General features: G+C 47.8%; 1 protein-coding gene across 1 annotated transcript in view; it reads right to left on the minus strand.

Annotated features, from left to right (window-relative positions):
- Positions 1-2,118: 2,118 nt before the first annotated feature.
- Positions 2,119-26,251, minus strand: part of gpib (glucose-6-phosphate isomerase b) — a 35,839-nt gene continuing 11,706 nt past the window's right edge. The window contains exons 2-18 of the mRNA XM_043706519.1: positions 25,081-25,171; positions 24,298-24,366; positions 19,764-19,883; positions 17,843-17,926; positions 17,017-17,163; positions 16,669-16,740; positions 14,776-14,820; positions 14,585-14,638; positions 13,398-13,458; positions 12,983-13,026; positions 12,210-12,362; positions 8,563-8,692; positions 8,214-8,290; positions 5,655-5,783; positions 4,797-4,872; positions 4,108-4,174; positions 2,119-2,747 (exon numbers count right to left, since the gene is read on the minus strand). Coding sequence (XP_043562454.1) covers positions 2,624-2,747; positions 4,108-4,174; positions 4,797-4,872; positions 5,655-5,783; positions 8,214-8,290; positions 8,563-8,692; positions 12,210-12,362; positions 12,983-13,026; positions 13,398-13,458; positions 14,585-14,638; positions 14,776-14,820; positions 16,669-16,740; positions 17,017-17,163; positions 17,843-17,926; positions 19,764-19,883; positions 24,298-24,366; positions 25,081-25,171 — 1,543 coding nt within the window. The 3' untranslated portion in view covers positions 2,119-2,623. The remainder of the gene's footprint in view (positions 2,748-4,107; positions 4,175-4,796; positions 4,873-5,654; positions 5,784-8,213; positions 8,291-8,562; positions 8,693-12,209; positions 12,363-12,982; positions 13,027-13,397; positions 13,459-14,584; positions 14,639-14,775; positions 14,821-16,668; positions 16,741-17,016; positions 17,164-17,842; positions 17,927-19,763; positions 19,884-24,297; positions 24,367-25,080; positions 25,172-26,251) is intronic.

The raw sequence follows: 26,251 nt of genomic DNA on the forward strand, positions 1-26,251 counted from the left end.
GAGAGTGGAGAACCTCTGAATGACCTGGGGGTGAAGGTGAGAGGATTGCACACTGAGCAATTTCAGCAGCAGCCATTAGACATAGGAGTAGGCCGTTCAGCCCATCAAGCCTGCTCGGCCATTCAATGAGATCACAGCTCAGCTGATCATCCACTTTCCTGCATTCTCCTCAATTTGTGATTCCCTTCCTGATTAAAAATATCTATTGTAACCTTGAATGTACTCGAGCTAACCTTGGCAGTGTTCTGGAGTAAAGAGCAGATTAAATAAACCATCCTTGCTCACATGGCCAAATGGTTTGGTGAGATCACTGATGGTGATGGGACAGGTTCTTTACTGTAAGCCTGAGTCAATCAAGTCAGGTGTAGACCTCCCAGTCTGACACCACCACAGGGTTGAGAGAGACGTGCTCAAGTCGGGATATGCAATCTGACCAGAACAACATGGTCAGATCCCTCCACAATACCCACAGGCAGATATTTCTTTGTTCCTGCAGGCTCTCTTGTTCTAGTACAGGGAACTGATCTTTGCATCATCGATTTCCCCCAGGCCATTGACCCCCCCCTTCCCTCTCCCTGCAGCAGGGACCAAGCAGTTACTGTAGGTATGTAGTTTCCTGTCTTTGATGAGTCCAGTCATATCACATCAGCTCCAGAATTTGTTCATGATTTGCTAAACTGCCCCTAGTCCACACCACTCTTGTGTGGAAATACCTCCCCCCCAGGAAAAGGGGGGGGGGGGGTTTGAGGAAGAGACAGGACAGGGGAAGAGCTGGTGAGGTCAGAGGTCACAGGTCACCTGTACATCTTTTGATGATGACACTGAAAGACAATGAAAATGGAGAAGTCCAAGGACAGATTCTTGGGTCAGTTATTGTTTGAGGGGAAAGGTACGTGTAATCACTTGAGCTGTTTCACTGTTTGAAAGAGAAATAGAGGCAGCAGGACATTCATCTGTTGGTGACCGACACAAAACCAAAGGCACAGAGTTATACAGTTGGTTGCCCTATAATGCACGTTTCTTCAGCACAAGTTGGCTACAACACGATTGAAAAATGTAGACCGTTATTGTGGAACATGAACTTTCCTTATATACAATGTGATTCTAATCCCAATAGTTTAAATAGTGCAGCTATTACATGATTTTTTAATATAACACAGGAACAGCACTATCATGTTATATCAGTACAGCACTGAAACAACCCTTCAGTCCAGCATGTCCATGCCAACAGACATACTACATTAAGCTAGCCCCATTTGCCAGCATTTGACACATATCCCTCTAAACCCTTCCTATTCATGGTGCCTTTTAAATGCTGTAATTGTACCAGCCTCTACCACTTCCTCTGGCAGCTCATTCCATACACACACCACCCTCTGTGTGAAAAAGTTGCCCCTTTAGGTACCTTTTAAATCTTTCCCCTTTCATCCTAAACCTATGCCCTCTAGTTCTGGACTCCTCCACTCCTGGAATCCTCCACTCCAGGGAAAAGACCTTGTCTATTTACTGTATATATGCCCCCTCATGGTTACATGAATCTCTGTAAAGGTCACCCCTCAGCCTCCGACACTTCAGGGAAAACAGCCCCAGCCTGTTCAGCCTCTCCTGATAGCCCAAACCCCCTCATGTCCTGTACAGCCACAAGATGACCTCCAAACTCCTGTACTCAACCTGCACTCCAAGGTCTCCTTGTTCAACAACACACGCCAAGACATATACACTTTAATGGTAAAGTACTGCCCTAATTTGTCTTACCTAAAATGCAAGCTGTGAAACTGAATTCAATAAATCTGACACCAAGATCTGAGCAGGAAAACTGCTGAATAATTGTAAATTAGTAGACCATGGAGCAACAAGACATCATTGGCTGATTTGATAATCTTCATAATCCCTTTGGAACTGAGTGTGTGTGTGTATATACACAAAGGGAGATTCAGCCAGCAACAAGGAGCTGATTGGATCACGGGATGGTGAGCAGTTTCGATGACAAAGGCTTTCGGCCTGCCAACAGCATAGTGATTGGCTCCCAGATAACCAAACAGCTTGTGATGGCGACTGGTGCGCTGAGTTCCCATGGACGGTACGCGGAGAGTGAAGAAATGAAGAACTATACAGAAGTTTGTGATGAAAAACTTTATATTTGCTCTAGTTTCTAGACAGAGTGTGCACACAGGGTTAACCAGTCACTAAACCATAAACTGACTTCCAATTAGTGTGCAGACTCTACACCCGTCCACAGAGACAGAGACCCACTCACACGCTGTCCCACCCACAGAGACAGAAACTCTCACACATGCTGCCCCACCCAGAGACCCACACACACATTGAGACAGAGACTCACACACATGCTCTCCCAACCACAGAGAGACACACAGACAGAGACGGAGACGCACAGAGACAGGCAATGGCTGTAACTTCACTATGACAGACTTGGTCTGCAATTAAACAGACGAGTCACCGATATTAACTACAACATTAAATAGGGGTTCAGCAGGACATGGTGAAGAATAAACTCAGCACACAGACAGAATATAAAGCTCCCGCCACACAGTTACAATGGGAGTTCCTACAGGGACTGGGGACATGTTCTTTGATGGATCTGGATGTTTTTTTTGTTTCAGATTCAGCCTCGGTTCTTCTTGATGAAGTTGATCAGTCCATTGGTGGAACTGTCGTGAGAGGTCACTTCGTCAGGAGTGGCCAGTTCTGGCTCGATGGCTTTAGCCAACTGCTTTCCCAACTCCACTCTGTAAAGGGGCACAGCACATCAGACAGAACTTTTCAAACCTCCCAGCACTCACTACAAACCCACCCTCGCCAGTCCACACCGCTCTCACCAGGTTTTAAAAAGGGGATAAATTACAAAGAACAAGTTAGATGTCAAAAGAAATACTGCACATTCACGACATGGGTGATATGGAAACTTATTCTGGAGAAGGAACGTGGAAATGGGAGAGGTCTCTTTTCAGAAGTTAAGGAGGAGATTGAACTGAGCAAAATCAGGAGGGGGGTGGTTTGATTGACTCCATAGTGAGAAGAGTTCCCTGTGGCAGCAGTCAGTCAGTCGAAGAGCACTGATGGATAAAATAAACCAGGGCAGACAGAGACACACCCAGACTGAGACACAAGGAACTTCCCAGAAAAAGGAATGAGATGAATCATGAAAAAGACAACATTTCCAGGGCAAAAGGGAAAGAGCAAGGGAGCTCCTTTGAAGTTTTTGCTTCAAAAGAGCTAGTCAATGTACAACAAGCCAAACAGCCTACTGCATGATTCAACATGAGTTTAATGTTTAAAATTACACAAAAGGTTCAAGAGGGTAGGAGAAAAGTGAGGACTGCCGTTGAGTGCGCGTTGCTGGAAAAGCACAGCAGGTCAGGCAGCATCCGAGGAGCAGGAGAATCAACGTTTCGGGCATAAACCCTTCATCAGGAAAAGCTGATGAAGGGCTTATGTCTGAAACGTCGATTCTCCTGGTCCTAAACGGTAGAAATGGGGATAGTTCTTACCCTGGTGGGGGAAGGGTGATAGGGTGGAACAAGGTGGGCACAACCTTCAGATTCTAGTGAGAACATTCAGAGAGGAGACAGAGAGAGCAGAGAGCAGACAGAGTGGGTGGAAAGAAATCCAGAAATTCTCCTCATCTGAACAATGTTAGGACACAGTTTTTGTTAGGTTTGAATAGTGAGCAAAAAGACAAATAGATGGACAAAGACCAAAGGAGATCAGTCCCAGCTCAGCTATGATAGGATAGGTTGGAGGGGCTGAATGGCCTACTCCTGTTCTCAAACTGGATTGAGACTAAAGACAGTGGGTGAGGTTATTGGATATAGCAGCCTTTTTCCCAGATCCAGGAACACCTCTCCCTCTGCTACCCACTCCCCCAGTATATTCCCACACATCACCACCGCCACCACCCAGCCACCAACCACAACTCACCCCACCTCCCCACCCCATCCAGCTCACCGCACTCCGCCCCCCAACTCATTGCCACCAGCCCACCCATCCCCGACTCACGGATCCCACCCAATCCCCAACTCAGCGCCCCACCCCTCTCCCACTTACCACCCCTACCCCACCTGCAGCGTAACAGAATGGGATTCTCACCCCCATTGGTCATAGCTGTTGACGTCCCAGATGACGCCTTGCACAAAGATCTTGTGTTCATACAATGCTGCAGATTGAAGGGGCAGATTGTTACAATGCAGACTAGCCAATACATCGCACCCAATCACAATAGTTCCCCCCACCCCAAAATAAACACCCCCTCCTCTCCCACCCACACAGAGAGGCTGGATAAGTTCAGGTTAAGGAGGGGAACCCAATAGAGGTGTGTAAGTTTCTGGAGAGCATGGACAGGAAGCAGCTAGTCCCTTAGTTCAAGGGTCAATAACAAGGTGGCTTCATTTTAAAGAAAGGCAGGATGTTGTGGTTCTGTTCACCGAGCTGGGAATTTGTGTTGCAGATGTTTCGTCCCCTGTCTAGGTGACATCCTCAGTGCTTGGGAGCCTCCTGTGAAGCGCTTCTGTGATGTTTCCTCCAGCATTTATAGTGGTCAAGAATTCTCAGGACATGGGTGTCACTGCCTGGACCAGCATTCACTCCCCATCCCTAATTGCCTCCAAGGGGCTGGCAGTGGAGTTTAGCTGGAAATTGAGAGCCACTGCAGTCAGTGTGGGGTAGGGATGGGATTCCCACAGTGTCCACAGGGAGGCAGTGTCTGGATAGTGACCCCAGTGACACTGAAGGAACAGCAATCCTCTGCGCCGTGCCCATCAGGCAATGAGCTCACTCACCAATCAGAGCTCCCAGGATATAAGGAGTCAGCTTCTTGAAGACGATGGAGTTGGTTGGCCGATTGCCTTCAAAGACCTGCAAAAGAAACAAGAGCATTTTAAACCGGAGGCTGAGGACTCGAGCTCCAACCTCTCCCAGAGTTACTGGGCAGCGCGGGGGGAGGAGGAAATCCAAACAATTATTTAACAAATGTTGCTGGTCGTCACCTCAGAAAGTGACAGAGAGATTGGGTTTGTTTGGTGTCAGAGCCCATGTGGGAGGGACAGAGTGTAGGCCTCATGCCTCAGGTAGAAAAGACTGATCCTGGACAGGTAGCAGCACAGAATGATTCCAGAGTTGAGACATTCCCACACTTGCAATCGTTCACATGCAGGAAATTATAGGTTGGTCTAATCGGAGTGTTCAAGTTGTTTGAGAGGGTGGGGATGGGGTGAAGGAGGTAGAGGCACTCTCCCTCCTCACTCCCCCAGGGTAGGGGGGCAAAGGAATGTCCCGTAATTCTGAGGGACACCACTGGCAGGGAGTGGGGTTGTCTGAGGCAGGAGCACAGTGTCTCACGGGGACAGAGTCAGTAATACCCCTCACTCTCTCGCTCCTCAAAAGGGTAAATATGTTTAGGTTGTAAATCAAATTAAAATTATACAGCGAGTTTGATCAGAGAGAGTTTCTCTTTGTGGAGGGCGCTAAAATATACAGGGGAAAGGTGGTTGAGTTCACAATTGATCAGAATGGAATCACAACAGCCTGGAGGGGCTGAATGGTCTCCTCCTGTCCGCACAAGAGGCAAAAAGAACACTGTGTATTCTCTGCTCCTGGTTGTTTAATACGAGGGAGGGTGTGGGACAGATCACACTGACCTTGTGAGGTACCAGCTTCTCCAGGGCATCACCACTCAGGCCAGCTGCTGCCAGCTCCTTGCAGGCTTCCTCTGCTGACTTGCCCTTCATTAAAGCCTCCGTCTGAGCCAGGAAATTTGCCAGGAGAATCTGAGAAACAGAAGACAAAAACGTGAGAAACAGAAAGAACCTGCATTTCTGTAGCACCTCTCGTAACCTGGCTCTGGATGGGATGCTCTTTGATGCTGACTCAATAGGCCGAATGACCTCTTTCCACACTGTAGGGATTCTGATTGTGGAGCATTGCTGAGACCAGCTTGGGATTTCTCAGCTCGCACTCGCTGCAGTTCGGATTGAGTTTCCAGTTTATAATGTCACTGGGGTCAGGTAGATGTCACCCTATCGCCCCCGGCCTAATGTTCAAGTCCTGCCTTCCACTCCTCCCAATCCCAAATTTCTCCAGAAACCCCCCTCCTCCCAGCTCACCCTCATTTCTGATGGTGTCTGGAACCCCTGCTGTGAATTGGTTTGGTGGATTACTGCAGGACAGACACCATCCTCCAGAGGGAGCCAGAATCAACATTTTCCAAATTTTCATCAAAAACTGGTGAAGGAAGTTACGTTGACATCTCAGACAGATTGTAAAACTCATCACAAGCAAAATGTTGCCCCATCTACATCCATCTCTCCTCTGAAGGTTCCCACTGAATCTGCTTCCCCAGCCTTTTCAGGCAGCACGGTCCATACCACAACAACTTATAGCACCAGGCCATTCAGCCCATCAAGCCTGTTTCACCATTCAATTAGATAATGTCTGATCTGTGGCCTAACTCTATATCTGCCTTTAGCCCATGTCTCTTTATACGTTTGCTTCACAAAAATTTATCTGAGATTTAAAATTAACAACTGATCCAGCATCCACTGCCATTGGTGGAAGTGTTCCAAAACTCTCCCACCCTGTGTGTGAAAGTGCTTCCAAACATTGGCACGGTGACTCAGTGGTTAGCACTGCTGCCACACAGCACCAGGGTCCCTGGTTCGATTCCAGCCTCGGGCGACTGTCTGTGTGTCACACACCTCCTTCTGGAATGTGCCTATGCAGAAGAAGTCTGGAGTGGAATGCAGTGGTGTTTGTCGAGGTTTGTCCCGAGCAGCACCGTGACGCGAGACTCTGTGCTCTACGGCCTGTTCCCCGGGACGGACATCAGCTGTGCCTGGAGGATCATCAACTCGGTGACGGACGCTCTCTGGGCGATCCGAAACCTGTTGATCTTCCAGCTGAAGGAGGTGACCCCGACTGAGTGTTGCAGACTGGCACATTCCATGGTCCAGGACTACGTGTTGAGGGACGCGCTGAAGCTTGGGGCAGCTGCCGCCAAGGCGCGGTGGGGAAAGACCACAGTGTAAAGTCTGCCTGCCTAACGAAGAACAGGGGGCCCATGCAGTCATTTGGGCTCTGCTGACGTCTCAGCTAATCATATGGGCATATGATCAAAAAATGTACAGACCTGTATAAAAATGATAAATTCTGATCTCTGTATGTACATGTTTACATATGTATGGCATGACCAATTGTACAGACCATCAAATTATTTTATGCATAAAGTATATTTTTGAAATTAAAAAAAAAGTCTGTGTGGAGTTTGCACATTCTCCCAGTGTCTGCGCAGGTTTCCTCCGGGTGCTCCGGTTTCCTCCCACAGTCAGAAAGATGTGCAGGTCAGGTGGATTGGCCATTCTAAATTGCCCATAGAGTTAGGCGCATTAGTCAGAGGGAAATGGGTCTGGGTGGGTTACTCTGAGGGTCGGTGTGGACTTGTTGGGCTGAAGGGCCTGTTTCCACACTAAGTAATCTAATCTCTTCTGAACAGTCTGGCCCTAATTCTCAGACTATGCCCCTAGTTATAGAATCCCCAACCAGTGGAAATAGTCTATTTTTACCTGATGCTGTCTTTCCAGGTTAATATCTTAAACTTTGATCAGATCACTCCTTGACCTTCTAAATTCTGGGAGGAGCCGTTTTGCGGTAGGGTATCTATACCTCACCTGGCTGTTTTAGCTCAGACCGGTACTGTCAGGTTACTGAACCTTCTGACACATTATTCCCTATCCCCTTCTCTCCCTTCATCACTTTGTAACAACATTAATAAATCTCCCTTTAACCATCTCTGCTCCTAATCAGCTATCCTCTCACTGTACAGCAAAACAGAATCAATCCAGGTGGCTGAATAGCCTTCTGTTCCTATCCCCCAGGGAGAAATAAATCAGCGCAGTTTCTGGTTTCATGTTTTCACTCGCTGTGGACAATCTCTTACTGTTTGGGATTGTTGCTATGGAATCCAGTTGTTGTTTTGCTGGCAGTATATTAACTTAGACAGGGGTGTGCATTTTAAATAAGCAAATTAATCAGGAAAAGGACAAGACAATAGCATCAGAAGCATTTCTGTACACACACAGACACAAAGAGACACAGTGATCATCATTGACCGAGATCAAACAAAACCTTCCTGTAGCTGCCTCAGCTCCACAGAAAACGAGTTTGTCTTTATCCTTCCCAACAGCCCATTCCCACTCTCTTACCTTGTGATGCAGTCCATTCCGGATTGGGTTCTGGGTCTGTGCCGGGATTAGGAAGTCAGCAGGAATCATCCGGGTTCCTGAGGAGGAGAGACACAGTTGGAGATCCACTACAGACCCAAACAGGGGACTATGTCCCGCTTTAAGACGGTGCTGTGTCCCTATGGAGCTGCAGGGGCTGCAGTTAAAGACATGGCCTCGAAAATAATTCTTACCTTCTCAGTCGACAGAATGCTCTCATCATCACAAAACAGTTTCTGTTCAATCCCTCTGGTGCCCTCCCACACCATCCCCTCCACGTAGGCACAGACATCACCCCGACATGTGGGCACACCCGTGAGGCTGCACTCACCCTGGTGGATCAGTTGGTAGAAAGCATGTTGCCCATTGGTGCCTGGCTCACCCCACACTATGGGCCCAGTGTTGTAGTCCACCCGGGTCCCTTTGCTGGTGATGTATTTGCCGTTAGATTCCATATCGCCCTGGAAACCAAAAGGCAGGCAGTGAGAGGTGAAAGAGAGAGACAGATCATAGAACAGAATCCCTACAGTGTGGCCCCACCAATGTCTCACAAGCTTGATTGAGTTTTTTGAAGAAGTAACAAAGAGGATTGATGAGGGCAGAGAGTAGACATGATCTATATGGACTTCAGTAAGGTTCTCCATGGGAGACTGGTTAGCAAGGTTAGAGGTCATGGAATACATGGAGAACTAGCTATTTGGATACAGATATAAATGATTTGTATGTGAGCACAAGAGGTATAGTTAGTAAGTTGGCTGATGACATCAAAATTGGAGGTGTAGTGGACAGTGAAGAAGGTTACCTCGGATTACAACAGGATCTTGATCAGATGGGCCAATGGGCTCAGAAGTGGCAGCTACAGTTTAATTTAGATAAATGGAAGGCGCTGCATTTTGGGAAATCAAATCTTAGCGGGACTTATACACTTAATGGTAAGATCCTGGGGAGTGCTGCTGAACAAAGAGACCTTGGAGTACAGGTTCATAGTTCTTTGAAAGTGGAGTCACAGGTAGATAGGATAGTGAAGGTGGCGTTTGGTATGCTTTCCTTTATTGGTCACAGCATTAAGTATAGGAGGTCATGTTGCAGCTGTACAAGACACTGGTTAGGCCACTGTTGGAATATTGCGTGCAATTCTGGTCTCCTTCCTATTGGAAAGACTTTGTTAAACTCGAAAGGGTTTAGAAACCATTTACAAGGATGTTGCCAGGGTTGGAGGATTTGAGCTATAGGGAGAGGCTGATCAGGCTGGGGCTGTTTACCCTGGAATGTCGGAGGCTCAGGGGTGACTTTATAGAGGTTTATAAAATCATGAGGGACATGGTTGGTTGGGGAGTGGGGGGGGGTTGAAGAGAGGAAAGGACCTAAGGGACAACTAGGGTGGTGTGTGTATGGAATGACCTGCCAGAGGAAGTGATGGAGGCTGGTACAATTACAGCATTTAAAAGGCATCTGGATGGGTATATGAATAGGAAGGATTGAGGCCAAATGCTGTCAAACTGAACTAGATCAATTTAGGATATCTGGTCGGCAGGGACAAGTTGGACCAAAGGGTTTGTTTCTGTGCTGTACAGCTCTACGATTCTAAGTCCACAAACCCACTCAGTCCCACCCCTCTACACTAGTCCTGTAACCCTGCATTGCCCATGGCTAACCCACCTCTAAACCTACACATCGATGGACACGATGGGCAATTTAGCATAGTTCATTCACCTAACCTGCACATCTGTGGGAGGAACCAGAGCACCTGGAGGAAACCCACGCAGATAGGAGAGAATGTGCAAACTCCACACAGTCACTCGAAGGTGGAATTGAACCCGGGTCCCTGGCACTGTGAAGCAGCAGGGCTAACCACTGAGCCACCATGCCTCCCCAAACAATTGCTTGTTCAAGTTGCCACGGGTTTGGGTTTCCCAAGGATTAAACATTGCGGCTGTGATCCCTCCCCACAGGGACACGGTGCCCCTGTGCTCAATCTGCCATTTACCCACTGCATGGTTGCAGGGCTAAAAGGAGGCCACTCAGCCCCTCCAGATGGCTTGCTGTTCACTCAGATCATGGCTGACTGGATTGCACTGCATTCCCGCTTTCTCACGACTGACCTTACATCACCACTCCCACTTCCTCATGAAGAATCTATCCAACTCTGTCTTCAAATAACCACAGAAACTGCTTCTACTGCTTTTTAAAGGAAGAGATTTCTAAAGACTCATGGCCTCAACATTTTTTTGCGTAATCTCTTTTTCAAAACACACTAACATCCTTGTATGGGTCACACTCACTCTTGTGGTAAAAACACCCTGGCTACTGAAAACACATGAGGAGGGAGTTTGATTATTTTGAAATGTTGGCCGGGAGGTGCTGGCCGAGAGAGGACTGGAGGCTTGGGTAGGTCAGCCATGATCGTGAGTGACAGGTTGGGCTTGCAGGGCCCAATGGCCTCCTTCTGATCTTTTAAGCAAAGGAAGGGCATTAAAGTAATTGGGCAATACCTCTGTCAAACAGAAAGTGACAGCGCAAGAAACAAAAGGTCATTCAGCTCATCAAGAAGTGGGAATGTTCGCCAATTATTTCACAATGTTCAGCACCATTCCCAAATCCTCAGACACTGAAACAGTCCGTATCCATATGCAACAAGACCTGGACAATATCCAGGCTTGGGCTGACAAGTGGCAAGTAACATTCACGCCACAGAAATGCCAGGCTATGACCATTACCGAGACACACAATCTAACTGATGACCCTTGGCACTCGATGTTACCATCACTGAATCCTGGGGGATTCAGTTATCATTAACTGGGGGTTACCATTGATCAGAAACTTAATTGGACTTGCCAAATAATCACAATGGCAACAACAGCAGGTCAGAGGTTAGGAATATTGCAGTTAGTAACTCACCTCCTGAATCCCCAAAGCCTGTCCACCATCTACAAGGCACAAGTCAGGAGTGTGATGGAATACTCCCCACTTGCCTGGATAGGTGCAGCTCCAACAAACACTCAAGAAGTTCAACACCATCCAGGACAAAGCAGCCCGCTTGGCAGGTGCAAACACCCACTCCCTCCACCACCGATGCTCAGCAGCAGCAGTATGTACTATCTACAAGATGCACTGCAGAAATTCACCCAAGATCCTCAGGCAGCACCTTCCAAACCCACAATCATTTCCATCTAAAGGATAAGGGCAGCAGATACATGGGAACACCACCCCCTGCAAGTTCCCCTCCAAGCCACTCACCATCCTGACTTGGAAATATATCGCCGTTCCTTCAGTGTCTCTGGGTCAAAATCCTGGAATTCCCTCCTTAAGGACATTGTGGATCTACCTACAGCACATGGACTGCAGCAGTTCTAGAAGGCAGCTCACCCCCACCTTCTCAAGGGGCAACTAGGGATGGGTAATAAATACTGGGCCCAGCCAGCGAAGCTCCATCCCACAATTCAATGAGATTGTGGCTGATCTTTGAGCTCAACAGCACTTTCCTATCTGCTCTCCACGTTTCTACACTGTAATCTAATCTAATCTAGTCCCTCAACTCCTTTGGTGTTCCTAAACTAAACAAAAACTCTATGCTCTGAATGTAACAACTGAGAATCCACTGTTTTCAAAGGCGGGGAATATCAGAGGTTGTCAGAGTGTGAAACCTCCCCCCCCCCCCTCCTTATTGGAGTGTAAACCACGATGTTATCCTGAGACTGTGTCTGAACAGGGGATTAGACTCAGTTCTAAGCAGAGAGGATGATCCTAACCAGGAAGGGATTAAAACCAACACCAGGATTTCACCATCAGGCTGATCACAATACTCACAGGCAGCAACAAACACAGACACCCCGGCCACTCCCTCCAAGAAAACCCTGTCCGGAAGGCAGAGACCCCAACCCCACCCTCAGCCCACACAGACAGACAGAGAGAGAGAGAGAGAGACACACACACACACACACACACACACACACAGTTTTCTGGAACGTTTGCGTGTACCTGTTGGAAATATGCTGCGAAGCGATGTAGGTACTGATCATAGGGCAGCAGTGCGTGGGTCTCCACATTGTAAACGTTGATGTACCAAATCCCGAGGAGCGCGAGCAGCACAGGGGCGTTCTGTTCCAGCGGAGTGCAGTGGAAATGGTGATCCTTCAGAATGAGAGAGCGGAGAGTCAGTGAGCGAGTGAGAGAGGGACAGGATTCCCTCAGCTAGCAGTTCTCCACTTGCACTGTCACACGGAAACCTCAGCATCAAGACAGGGTGGAGAGTTGGGGGGGGGGGGGGGGGGCGGGGGAGGGGGGGGGAAATGCTATCAGGGAAGAATTTAAAGGAGGAAGCTTTAGGAAAATAGGTTCCAGAGAGAGTTCAGGGCCGTGGTAACTTAAGACATAACCAATGTCAGTGCAGTATGGGCAATCAAAGAAAGGGAAGAGTTAATGATGGGGCTAGAGGAGTGGGGCTGGAGGAGATGAAAGAGTGAGAGGCTGTAGAGGGACTGGAAGGATGAGAATTTCAGATGAAAACCAGACGGTATTGTGATCGAGGGTCAGTGAGCAGGGTCCAGAGGGAAGCAGAACCAAAGGTGTCCATCACACAGCCAGTGTCCAGCTGGGTCAGCGCAGGGTAACAGTGCATGTTCCTGTTTAACCATCTACTCTTGGCCAAGAGCACAGCAAAGGCCATGGGAAAGAGGGGGGTGGGTGGGAACTAAAAGGAGCTGGGAGGATCGAGAGGGTTTTGCCTGCAGTGCGATCACTCAGTTACTCACCATCCAATGTGCTCCTTTCAATAACTGCTCAAAGTTCTCAAATCCTGAAGGGGACAAACAAAGGGTAGGTGTTACTGTGATAAAACACTGCAGATGCTGCAAATCAGGAACAAACGCAGAAGGAGCGGGAGAAATCCAGCCGGACTGGCAGCAGCTGTGTCCAGAGACAGAGTTCACAATGGGAGCTCGGTATGACCATTCTGAGAGACTGTACTGACTACAAAAGCTATCACAGCACTATGTCATCAGGAGGAGAGGGAGGCCGAGGGAGTGAGAGAGAAGGGGAGGGAGGGGGAAAAACAGGAACGGGTTTCCCAGCAATGGAATAAACATTCACTCTAAAGTAACCTCAGAGGCGCAGACACACCGGCTGTTGGACAGTTTGTTGGTTACAGTAGCAGAGTGTTATACATACCCACATGGAGCGCAATGGAGAGGCCAATGGCTGACCAGAGAGAGTACCGACCCCCGACCCACTGTGGACAAGAGGAGGAGGATTAGAGTCAGAGACACCTCTATTACACGCCCACCATTCCCGTTCCCAAACTCTACACCAACCTTGACCTGTCTCCACCTTCCATCCCTTCACAACGCCTGAGCCCCAGCACTCCCCCCAACTCTTCCTCTACCACCCAGCCCCCACAACACCCGCCCTCCCCAGTCTCCTGCTTCCAAACAGACATGTGTAATGCTGCACTGTCACAGAGCCCAGGCTGAAATGTGTGCACCTTTGAACTTTTTAGAAAGGCCACGGATTTAAATAACCCTGATTGGCAGCAACTGGAGACCGGCTGCTGATGCTCACCAGCTGCTGGCAGTCTCTTCCACACGGGGACAGCCAACACTATCTTTAGTCTGAACACCAGCTAGTGCTCTGCTCCCCTCCCCTCCCCTCGGCAGGAGTTACTTGAGGAAGTATAACTGAACAGGGAGCAGCACTCGGTCAGACGCCTAAAGCAGGGAGATGTACCCACACCTTCCACCGGTGTCTCAGGAGACTGCAAAATATCCTGCTCCAGAGAGGGAGATTGAAAAGTAGGGAAGTCACGTCAAACTAGTCCAGAACAGGCTCAACCATCCAAAACGTTCTTGGTGTCCGCCTGGTAAATAAAAGGCAGTGGGGAAGGTATGAGATGATCACAGAACAAAGAACCAATGGGAAAAACCCAACAGGCTGGGACTCCTTCCTCGAGGGAGGGAGAGGATGGAGAGAATACCCGATGGAAGGCTTTAAGATGCAACAAGATATGGATGATGTTAACAGGCAGAAGGTGTTTCTCCTTCTGAAGGTCATATAGACAAGGCAGTCCCCAACCACACCGAGCCAGAATTCGACAGGAACATTTCCACCGAAGAATGTGGAATGTGAGGGGAAGAGCACAGATAGACTGAGGTGGAAGCTGGATAAACACGAGGGAGAGGGGAATACATGCATATAGTGATGGGGTGACAAGAGAGCGTGAGAGAGAGTGAGACTGACACGGAGTGTGATCACAGCCAGAAATGTGATGGGCCAAATGACCTATGCTTGAAATTGTGCACGTCCATATAGAAATAGAAATATAAGAGTCAGCAGGTGGGACCTGATCCCCATGTACTCACATCCCAGAACTCGAACATGTTTGCTGGATCGATTCCAAAAGCCTTGACTTTGTCCTAAAGAGTCAGAGAGTAAGGAGTCACATTAAACAGAGACAATTACAGGAGGAACATTGGGGCGGAGGGGAGCTCGGCACGGAGCCAAATCCCCAGTGATTTGTTGTGGAATGGTCACATGTTTCAAATACACTCACCGCATTCGTCGACAGGGCAACAAAATGCTTGGCAACAGCTGAAGGCTGAGGGAAATTAAAAAAAAGAGAAAAATAATTACAATTTGGAAGTGAAGCATCTTCAGAGTTGTGGCTTTTATATGAGATTACTAAAGTCGGGCCCTCCCTGGTCTTTCAACCGAGTCACAGAGAAATTAAAGCCCAACGCCATCTTCAACCAGGCCCCACCCCCCTCAGCCTCCCCATAAGCCAGACAGAAAACACGGCTGTGTCTGGGTGGTCTCCCTATCTGTCTCCTTTTATGATGTGCCCAATATTTAGGGCCTTAAATCAACAGCATAAACATTATCTAGTCATCATTTCAATGCAGTTTATGGGAGCTTGCTGTGCCCAATTACATTACAACAGCTGGTTGCAAGATGGGGTAAGTGAGGTCTCCAAGAATGAACCAGGACAGAGCAGGACATAAACATTATCTAGTCATCATTTCAATGCAGTTTATGGGAGCTTGCTGTGCCCAATTACATTACAACAGCTGGTTGCAAGATGGGGTAAATGAGGTCTCCAAGAATGAACACTGTTGTTAACCAGGACAGAGCAGGAACCGCACTGGGTCAGAACAGTGGTCGATGCTGGTCCCCTGTGGTGGGGTTGTACTGGATTGGGTGCGGAGTGGATTTCCAGGATGTTGCCAGGACTGGAGACTTTCTGTGATGACAAACTGGAATGTTTTCATGAGAACAGAGAAAGCCAAGCAAGACTTATAACTGAAGTAAATAAAAGGGAGGGGTCCAAGTAGAGCGAGTAAGAAATTTCCAACCCCCTAAAACAAAAAGTAGATAAGATTTGTTGGGAGGTGGTGTCGTGGTAAGGTCACTGGGTGAAGAATCCAGAACCCCAGTTTGAATCTCACTGCAGCAAATGGTGAAATTTGAATTTAATACATTTCAATCGTGACTATAGAACCATTATCTATTATCATAAAACCCCATCTGGGTGACGAATGCCCTTTAGGGCAGTAATCTGCCGTCCTTCCCTGGTCTGGCCTACACAGCAATGTTGTTGTCTCTTAATCACACTCTGGACAATTAGGGACGGCCAACAAATGCTAGTCCAGCCAGCCAAAGATTAAAAAACCTTTTAAATTCAGGGGCAGAATGAATTTAGAAGAATTAGGGACATTTAAGGAGGATTTTATTTCACAAACAGAATGGTGAGGAATCTGAAACTCAATGAAAGGAGTGGCAGAACCACAAACTCTCATGGCATTTAACTAGAACACTCAGATAGCCATGTGGTGTGTTGGAATCTCTGTCATTCTCACTCTAACTGGGTCACAGTAACCTGTATCAATATCACTGTGACTATGCCTGTCTCCATCTCCACTCTACCACTCTGACCTTCAGCACAGGCACTACAATCTCGCCCTGTGCTGTATTTTCAATGATCCATTTTTTGGAATAATTGATACCACCCAGGCCATTTGCTCCTGATTCCCCTTCGTGAAACGGGATCGAACCTGCCAGGGGGGGGGGGGATTCAGGAACACCTGGCACTCAGCTCCAGCTCCACTCAAAAACCAATCTCCTGGCCTGCAGCAGGTCAGCGTCTCTGCCCCCATCACAGGATCCATCAGAATGATCCTGAAAGAATTCCAGGGATTCTAATTTCCGTCTCAAAAACTGACTGCCCTCAGGGTGGGGCCGAGGGGGGGAAAATAGACACATTTGTTGGGAGCAGAGCGCTGATCAGTTCAGTCCCTGTCCTGGAATAAGGGGAGGCTGAGCTCCCCCCTCCACCCAGATCAATAGGCCATTCCCCTCTGGGTGGCTGGGCTCACATACACTGAGGGAGACACCGGGTGGGTGGGTGAAATATGAATGCAGCCAGTCCCTCCCTCCCCATTATACTCACATCACTCGCAGCTGCCAGGAACCACTCTTTCGCTGACTCAGCGTTGGTGATAGTCTCCTGGGTGGTGAAGGTCTGTGAAACAGCGAGAAACACTCAATTACAACAACAACTCCACAATACAGACAGACAATGTAACCTCCACCCTCCTGCTACATCATCTCTGCCCCACCCTCACCCCCAGCTACTTCGCCCCAATCCCATCACCCTCCCCCCACAATAATCCCTACCAAACCTCCCCTCAAACAAACTACATCAACCTCTACGCGTGCCTCCTCCATCCCCCCCATAGAGGGAGTGGATTTCAGTCGCTGAGCATTAACCCAGTTGCCCATTGCCGCGCCCACTCACCTTGGATGCGATGATGAAGAGGGTGGTCTCAGGGTTCAGCTCTGCCAGAGTCTTTGCCATGTGGGTGCCATCGATGTTGGACACAAACCAGGCCTTGGGCCCCCCCTTGGAGTAGGGTTTGAGAGCCTCAGTGACCATGAGTGGGCCCTAGGAGAAAACAAGAGCAGTTTAACGGAGGGAAGAGGGGTGACAGAGGGACAAAATCACAATTCCTGCTCAGGTCAGGAAAACAACCAACTACCAACCCGACAGGCCACAGGCTCAATCAGGGCCAACACTTCCAGCAGCAGGCACTGCCTTTCATTGAGAAAAAGAAGCTCATTTCACTCTATTCAACCCCTTCAACCTCTATCTCAACCACCAGCCCTTCATAGAATTAAAAACACAATGTTAGACAGACAGTGTCCCCACCAGTACTGTACCCCAGCATTATACAGGGACAGACCTGTCCTCATTAGTGTAACCCAGTCTTATATAAATGACAGATCTGTCCCCACCAGCACTGTACCCCAGTGTTATTCAGGGACAGACCAGTACAGGTCTATAACCTATGCAATAACCTCTGTGGTTTTGGAAGTTTTCACATTCGGTTGGATGTGATGCGGACTGAGTATGCAAGTTGCAGAAACTGCTGGAAAACCTCAGCAGGTCTGGCAGCATCAGAAGAGAGAAATCAAGACCTTGCTGTTCTGAAGGGTCACTGGACCTGAAACACTAATTGCTTTCTCTCCATGACTGCTGCCTGGCCTGCAGAAATTTCACAGCAATTCTGATTTCCAGCATCTGTGGTTCTTTAGGCTTGTTTATTGTGTGAACGTTGCAGTACCAGGTCTGAGCCCCCGATCCCGATGTTGACCACGTCGGTGATGGTCTTTCCAGTGTATCCTTTCCATTCTCCACCACGGACTCTCTGCAGGAGAGAGAGAGAGAATTGGAGTCAGTAAGGTACCTACACAGAGGCTCAAAGCCACAGTCAGCTGTCTACCTCCCAGCTAAACAACTATTACACACTCAGAACTGCATATATTTAAAAAAAAACAGGTCAAACCCACCCCTTCTTGGAGACTGGATCTCAGTGAGAATGTGCTTGTGAAGAAATGATGTAAATAACAATAAAATCCATTGAGTTGGCAGCAGCTAGGTACCATCCAATGTCACATGACAGCTCCCAGCTTCAACCAATCGTGTCCCATGAGCAGCAAGGGACGGAGTGAGGTTTATTCAGTGACAGTATCCATCCGCCATGACACTGGCAGTGGGTCTACTCCATTCAGAGTTCACTCATTGCTGTGGCCCTAGTGTCAGGTTAAACAAACCAGGTGGTACTTCCTGTTAGTCCATTCACCTTATCATTACAATACAAGCTTTTTACTCTAGAATTATTTTATTAAACAGAATCTAAAAACTTTGAAAGTGTGTGTATTTCTATTCTACTATAATGCATGGCCTTTCTTTGTTATTTACTGGTTTATAACTACAACTACTATTATAATTATACTGTTATAACAAGATTCGGGTGAGACCACACTTGGAATATTGCGTCCAGTTCTGGTCGCCCTACTATAGGAAAGATAGAGGGGCTTTGGAGAGGGTGCAAAGGAGATTTACCAAGATGCTGCCTGGACTGCAGGGCTTGCCTTATGAAGAAAGGTTGAATAAGCTCGGACTTTTCTCTCTGGAGAGATGGAGGAAGAGAGGTGACCTGATTAAGGTGTACAAAATAATGAGAGGTATGGATAGAGTCAATAGCCAGAGACTTTTCCCCAGGGCAGGATTGTCTGATACAAGAGGTCATAGTTTTAAGATATTAGGAGAAAGGTATAGAGGGGACGTCAGAGGTAGGTTCTTTACACAGAGAGTTGTGAATGCATGGAATGCGTTGCCAGCTGTGGTGGTGGAAGCAGAGTCACTGGGGACATTTAAGCGACTGCTGGACATGCACATGGATAGCAGTGAGTTGAGGGGTGCGTAGGTTAGGTTATTTTATTTTAGTTTAGGAATAATCCTCGGCACAATATTGTGGGCCAAAGGGCCTGTTCTGTGATGTACTTTTCTATGTTCTATATTTAAATGTAACCAGTTGGGAGGTGACCAATGTCCTGAGTTCAAAACCAGGTTATAGGAAACAGAGGAGTCAGCCTTCGAGCCTGCTCCGTGAATCAATAGCATCAGGATGATCATCTAAAGTAGCACACTGCGGCCATTTTACCCCATGATGCCCTGGTACCTTCAGCCCAAGGGAAGGTGGGTTTACAAATGGAAGACAGGGACAGTCACCAAGGCTGTGACTATCCACTCTATCATCTTAATGGCAGAAACTGACAGGGAACATGTGCAATTGGCAGTCCCCCCCAAATCGGCCATGCTACAGAAATCACAGCCATTGTTGGCGATGCCCATGGAGACACTCAGAGCTGAGGGGGATGGGGGGAACCACAGGCACAATGTGGCAAAAGCCATCGCTTGGCAACACGCCGTTGCCCAGGGGCCCGCTGCCCAACATGCCATCGCCTAGCAACACACCCTTGCCCACAACCTGGCAACGCGCCATCGCCTGACACCATCACTCAGGGGCACGGCTAAGAATTGTCACCCAAGTTTCGGAGATTTGGACAATGTCTCTGAAGCTTGCTTGAACCAGCCCATAAGCCCAGCAGCAACAACCAGGCACAGATGTCTCCTGGGAAGAAGGATTTCCAGTTCATTGCCACATGTGGGGGTGGCTCCTGTCGTGGGGTGACAGTTACCTGGCAGAACTTCTTCATCTTCTCCAGCACAGCATTGACCTCTGGCATCACATCCTTGCCATCCACCTGGATGGGGATATTGGAACGGTTCCTCAGCGCAATGTGAAGGACAGCACGGTTCTGGAGAAGAAATACCAGCTGTGTTATTCACAAGGTCCACATCACACCCCAGGCCCGTGGTTAACAGATCACCCCCGGTCACAGTTACAGCCGAGTGTCGGATTTGTAACAATGTGATCCGTGGGCCCTGGGCCAGGGTGATCATTAACCAAGAGGTTCATTGTGGAAAAGCAACACTGGGGTTTTAAAACTGAACTGCTTTGACAGTCTCACAATAAAACAGGGAGCATATAACCATCAGTCATGTTCCCAAACTCCTGCAATGATTGGCTACAACAACAGTACGTGAGGGTGCACATTGCTGAGGTGTACATACTAAAGGTTAAACGTTAAACACCTTTCTGCCTTTGTCTATGTAAGAAACAGGAACTGCAAAAGGCCATTTGGCCCTTCCAGCCTGATTCCCCCATTCAACAAAACCAGGTTCTATCTGAACGCAGCTATCTCCTACACTCCCCGCATCATCCAGACTTTGTCAGTCTCAAACAATTCCTGAACACAGGATCCACAGCTCAGTGAAGTAGGGAACTGTGAAGATTCACACCCAAATGGAGAACTCTAAGCAGTCTCTCTCTCTCTCTCTTCAAAAGCCTAATGACTTGGTCATCACACCTCAGCTCTGTACAGACCAGCTCCTGGCTGGGTGTTTCTCATTAGTCTGAGTTTCCAAGTTGTCTTGGTTTATCAATTTCTCATTCCTCCACGTTGACTCTGGCTAAAATGCTGAACACTGGGCTGCTTTAACTGAGAAACATTTAAAAATACTCCAAAATGTACCCAATTCCTGTCTCAGTTCCAACTGCATCTAACACCAGTATAACTGCATCGTGTAGAATGTCTTCTTGATGTGAAATAAAATATCTCCCCACGTTAAAACCATTCAGAATCAAACGTTACAATTTCTGATCTCATCGTAAGGTGTAGCAGCAGAAATAGGCCATTCAGACCATCAAGTCCGCTCCTCCATTCAAAGTGATCATGGCATTTCTGATAATCCTCAACTCCACTTTCCCGCCTTTTCCCCCATAGCCTTCGATTCCCTTCCAAACCTCTCTATCTCAGCCTTGAATATACTCAATGAGGCAGCCTTGACAACCTCTTATGGGAAAGAATTCCACAGACTCACTTCCCTCAGAAGAAGAAATTCTTCCTCATCTCGATCTTAAATCTGTGATGCCCTCTGGTCCTGGCCTCTCCTACAAAGGGGGGGGGTCAATCCTTCCACATCGACCCTGTCAAGTAACTCCAGAATCTTGTTTCAATAAGGTCACATTGCATTCCTCTGTAAGCTGACAAGTGCACTTATAAGACAGTCTGCACCCAGGATCAGTCTGTATATCGTTCCTTAGGTTAGGGGCAAAACTGGTCACAGTATTCCCTTTTAGCAAAACGGCCCTATTTTTATATGTTCGCGATGAAATAAAAGCCAACATTCCACTTGCCTTCCCTCATGATCTGCTGAACTTGGATGCGGTCTCCCAAATCCCTCTGTGCTGTAGCTTTCTGCAGTCATTGTCCATTTAAATAATATTCAGCTTTTCTAACCCTCCTTCCAAAGCATATGACCGCACATTTACTCTCCCCACCCACACATTATGTCCCATCTCTCAAGATCTTACCCACTCACTGTCTACATCCCTCTCAATGTCATCCTCACCAGCCAACTTCCTATCTATTTTCATTTGGAACGCAACTTTGTTTTCAGGGGTTTATAATGAAAATGTGTGCATGTGGGTGTGTGGACAGCAAGTAGATTTCAATACAGACAGGAGAGAGAGGTTACACAATTTGAGACAGGAGCAAGGAATCACATGGTCCTGGGGAAAGAACTGTTGTAAAAGCAGAAAGGGAGACAGCAGGAGATGTCATCATGATCCAAAGCGATTCTTGGCCAGTGGGACATTTCTAAAATATCATCTATGCGATGACATCAGAAACCCAGCAGCTGGTTAACATACAGGAAGATCCCACTAACAGCAATCGGGATAAATACTGGCAGAGACGATCAGGGAGACTCTTATTCAACATAGTGTCATGTGATCTGTTACAGCCACCCGAAGGGCAGACAGAACCTTGGATTATGACAGTGCTGCAGACAGTGTTGGGCTCCCTCAGTACTGCATTGGAGAATCAGCCTGGATTATAGAGTCATAGAGATGTACAGTATGGAAACAGACCCTTCAGTCCAACTTATCCATGCCAACTGGGCATCCCAACCTAATCTAGTCCCACCTGCCAGCACCCGGCCCATATCTCTCCAAACCCTTCCTATTCATATACCCATCCAAATGCCTTTTAAATGTTGCAATTGTACCAGTCTCCACCACATCCTCTGGCAGCTCATTCCATACACGCACCACCCTCTAAAAAGGTTGCCCCTTAGGTCTCTTTTATATCTTTCCCCTCTCACCCTAAACCTATGCCCTCTAGTTCTGCACTCCCTGACCCCAGGGAAAAGATCTTATCTATATACCCTACCTATGCCCCTCATTATTTTATAAACCTCTATAAGGTCACCCCTAAACCTCTGACGCTCCAGGGAAAACAGCCCCAGCCTATTCAGCCTCTCCCTCTAGCTCAACTCCTCCAACCCTGGCAACATCCTCGTAAATCTTTTCTGAACCATTCAAGTTTCACAACATCCTTCTGATAGGAAGGAGACCAGAATTGCATGCAATATTCCAACAGTGGCCTAACCAATGACCTGTACAGCCGCAACATGACCTCCCAACTCCTGTACTCAATACTCTGACCAATAAAGGAAAGCATACCAAATACCATCTTCACTATCCTATCTACCTGCAACTCCACTTTCAATGAGTGTAATCTGAGGTAATTTTCTTCGCTGTCCACTACACCTCCAATTTCGATGTCATCTGCAAACTTACTAACTATATCTCTTGTGCTCACATCCAAATCATTTATATAAATGAGAAAAAGCAGTGGGCCCAGCACCAATCCTTTTGGCACTCCACTGGTCACAGGCCTCCAGTCTGAAAAACAACCCTCCACCACCACCCTCTGTCTTCTACCTTTTGAGGCAGTTCTGTATCCAAATGGCTTGTTCTCTCTGTATTCCATGAGATCTAACCTTGCTAACCGGTATCCCTTGTCGAATGTCTTACTGAAATCCATATAGATCTCATCTACCACTCTTCCCTCATCAATCCTCTTGGTTACTTCTTCAAAAACTCAATCAAGTTTGTGAGACATGATTTCCCACGCACAAAGCCACGTTGATTATCCCTAATCAGTCCTTGCCTTTCCAAATACATGTACATCCTGTCCCTCAGGATTCCCTCCAACAATGTGCCCACCACCGAGGTCAGGCTCACTGGTCTACAGTTCCCTGGCTTGTCCTTACCACCTTTCTTAAGTAGTGACACGTTAGCCAACCTCAAGTTTTCCGACACCTGACTGCGCCCTGAAATCCTGGGACCAGGGCTTGAACCACAAACATCACCCCCACAGATGTCAGACCCTGACCTAGGTTTCTAACACAATTTGTGAGCTTTGTGTAGCTGCCAAAAGCCCAGGTTTTCCATCTTGTACAGCCACACCCACACATTCCACTGAGCCCTCAGCCAGCTGAGAGCAGCAGGATCTTGTGGAATGGGAAGCAGTTTCCTGTGACCCTCAGACAGGGCCCTGCATTGTTACAGCAGCCTGAGGGAGGGGACTCTGCCGTGAAGCTCAAACTGCAGCACCACGAGTATCCACCCCTCTGTATTGCCCTCGGGACTTGTTGAGTACTTGGGAAGCAGAATGAAGCAGTGAAGAGACTGGTCGGGGAAGTGAGACTGAGGGAGACGGTTCTGAACAAGGGTCACTGGACCTGAAAGGTTAACTCTGATTTCTCTCCACAGATGCTGCCAGACGTGCTGAGCTTCTCCAGCCAGTTATGTTTAGTTTCAGATCTTCAGTTTTTGGCTTTAAGTTTTATGAGATTGCGGGATATTGACAGAAGGTTTTCTGGGGTGGTTGCAATCTGATAGATCAAATGAGACATTTGTGTTACTAAAATAAGCTTCGAAATGAAGATTAGAGATGATACAGTCTGCAGCAGTACCTTCCAAACCCAGGCCCATTTCCATCTAGAAGGACAAGGGCAGCAGATACATCGAAACACCACCCCCTGCAAGATCCCGTCCAAGCCACTCACCATCCCGACTTGGAAATATATCGCTGTTTCTTCAGTGTCGCTGGGTCAAACTCCTGGAATTCTCTCCCTAAGGGCATTGTGGGTCTACCAACAGCACATGGACTGCAGAGGTTCAAGGCGACAGCTCACCCCCACCTTCTCAAGGGGCAACTAGGGATGCTGGCCCAGGCAGTGAGAGCTGCACTACTGTACTGAGATGGAATACATTTTGCATATATATTGAATCCTTTCTATTCTGGGCCATCCGCTTACCTCTGTGAAGTTAATCTTCTCCCCGGTGAACATGCGCTCCCTTGCTTTCTCAATGCCCCGGGATTTTGCCTGAGGGTGTGGGGAAAGAGAAACAGATCAATGCAAAACAATCTCCAGTGGATTTGTCACCATTCACAGCTCAGGGCGTGAGACAGACAACCTCTCTCCAAAACATGGCAAATTTGTTAGTATCTGTGAATACTAACCAATCTGCACCAAGTGTTATAAAGGCCAGCCAGGTGGCCAATCTATCCATAGCAACATCCTCGAATAGAAGGGAGAGCAATGACCAGTTTTTATAATGTTTGCTTATTGTAAGATTATGGGGCAACAGGGTGATGACCCAGAACGGGATTGATGGGGAGTAAGGAGCTACAATAACCACTATGCCCCAGTTCAAGCCCTTTGTAGCGAGTACTGTGCACTGGTCCAATTACTTCAGGAACACGGGTTTTTCTTGGGTGAGGGGGTTGGCTGTTGGGAGAATAAAATTACACTGCCACTGGAGAAAAGACCACCATCGAGTGGTGAATGAGAGACTGAGCTGAATGCAAGCACATCTTGTTTGCAATCGGGATAAGGACTGGCTCCCACAGTCGAATAGTTCACATGGTCCAAGAGGTCAGTCTGACAAAACATTCCCTCTGTCGAATTAAAGAAAACGAAGACAAAATGAAGACTGAAAGCAAAGTGTCCCGGAACATGCTGAGGATGTAAAGGGTGCTATGCTAACGCAGGATGTGACAAAAGCCAGGAGCTATTCAGTGGCAAGGTGACACTCACCAGGTCAATCAGCATTTTTAATACTTCCTCAGTGATCAGATTCTTTGAATAATCCAGCAAAATGTCGCCATCATCCGTCTTGAGGGTTAAACTGTGGACGGAGTAGGAATGGACAGTTAGACTTCTCCCCGCATGGAGCGACTTGGCAGAGAATGAACCCCCTCCTGTCTCTCTGGCCCAAACCCACCTGGGTCAGCCCTTGTTGTTGGCACAGGATGGCATCAGTATTCACCACTCGATCTGGTGTGGTATTCCAAATCCTAACCATTGGTTGCATAAAAAAGGGTGTCTCCCAGCCCATCCTACACCACATTCATTTCTTTTCCTCATCACCTTAAATCTAATTTGCTGAGTCAGACTCACCTGTCCCTAACTGCCATCCGCAGTTCTGGGCACTGATCAGGAACAATATTCTGAGCTGCAATGCCTGCCTGTGCCAATTCAAAGACCCAGTGCAGCCAACCCAGACTCAGCTGGTCCAGATGTGGGGCATTAAATCTCACACCCACCAGTCAGCACTCCTCTGGATCACTGCTCCACAGCAGGAACTGCAGCAAGACCCATCATCAGTGCAGGAACAATAGCCAAGGGTCCTGGAGCAGGATGTCAGCACAACTCTCGCGAGAGTTTCAGTAAACTTGCGGCAATTTGAGACAGAGTTAAAACCATGATGGAAAATGCTAAGTAGATGCAAAATCCCAACAGCTCCCAAAACCGATAGGGCAGCATAGCTGGAGACCATACATGGCTTCAGCTCTTTGAAACAGTATTTGCTGTTATCCCACTCCCATGTCAGCCATCTCTCTTCCTTCCAGCATTTATTCCATTCTCTTACGAATCTGTATTCACCAGCCTATCAGAAGGTGCATAAAAGTTACATACAAAGGTTCCCGCCCCCATTTCTTTTGCATCCCCAGCAAGTTCCCCTCCGGAAACATATCGCCATTCCTTCACGATCACTGGGTCAGAATCCTGGAATTCCCCCCCTAAGGGCATTGTGGGTCTACCTACAGCACATGGACTTCAGTGGTTCAAGGAGGAAGCTCACCCCCACCTTCTCAAGGGGCAACTAGGGACGGGCAATAAATGCTGACCCAGCCAGTGACACCCACACCCCTTTAAAGAAGTCACCTTAAACTTGCACCATGTCATTTTTGACCCTGGAGATAGT

The sequence above is a fragment of the Chiloscyllium plagiosum genome, chromosome 17, assembly GCF_004010195.1.
Source record: "Chiloscyllium plagiosum isolate BGI_BamShark_2017 chromosome 17, ASM401019v2, whole genome shotgun sequence".
Classification (NCBI taxonomy): domain Eukaryota; kingdom Metazoa; phylum Chordata; class Chondrichthyes; order Orectolobiformes; family Hemiscylliidae; genus Chiloscyllium; species Chiloscyllium plagiosum.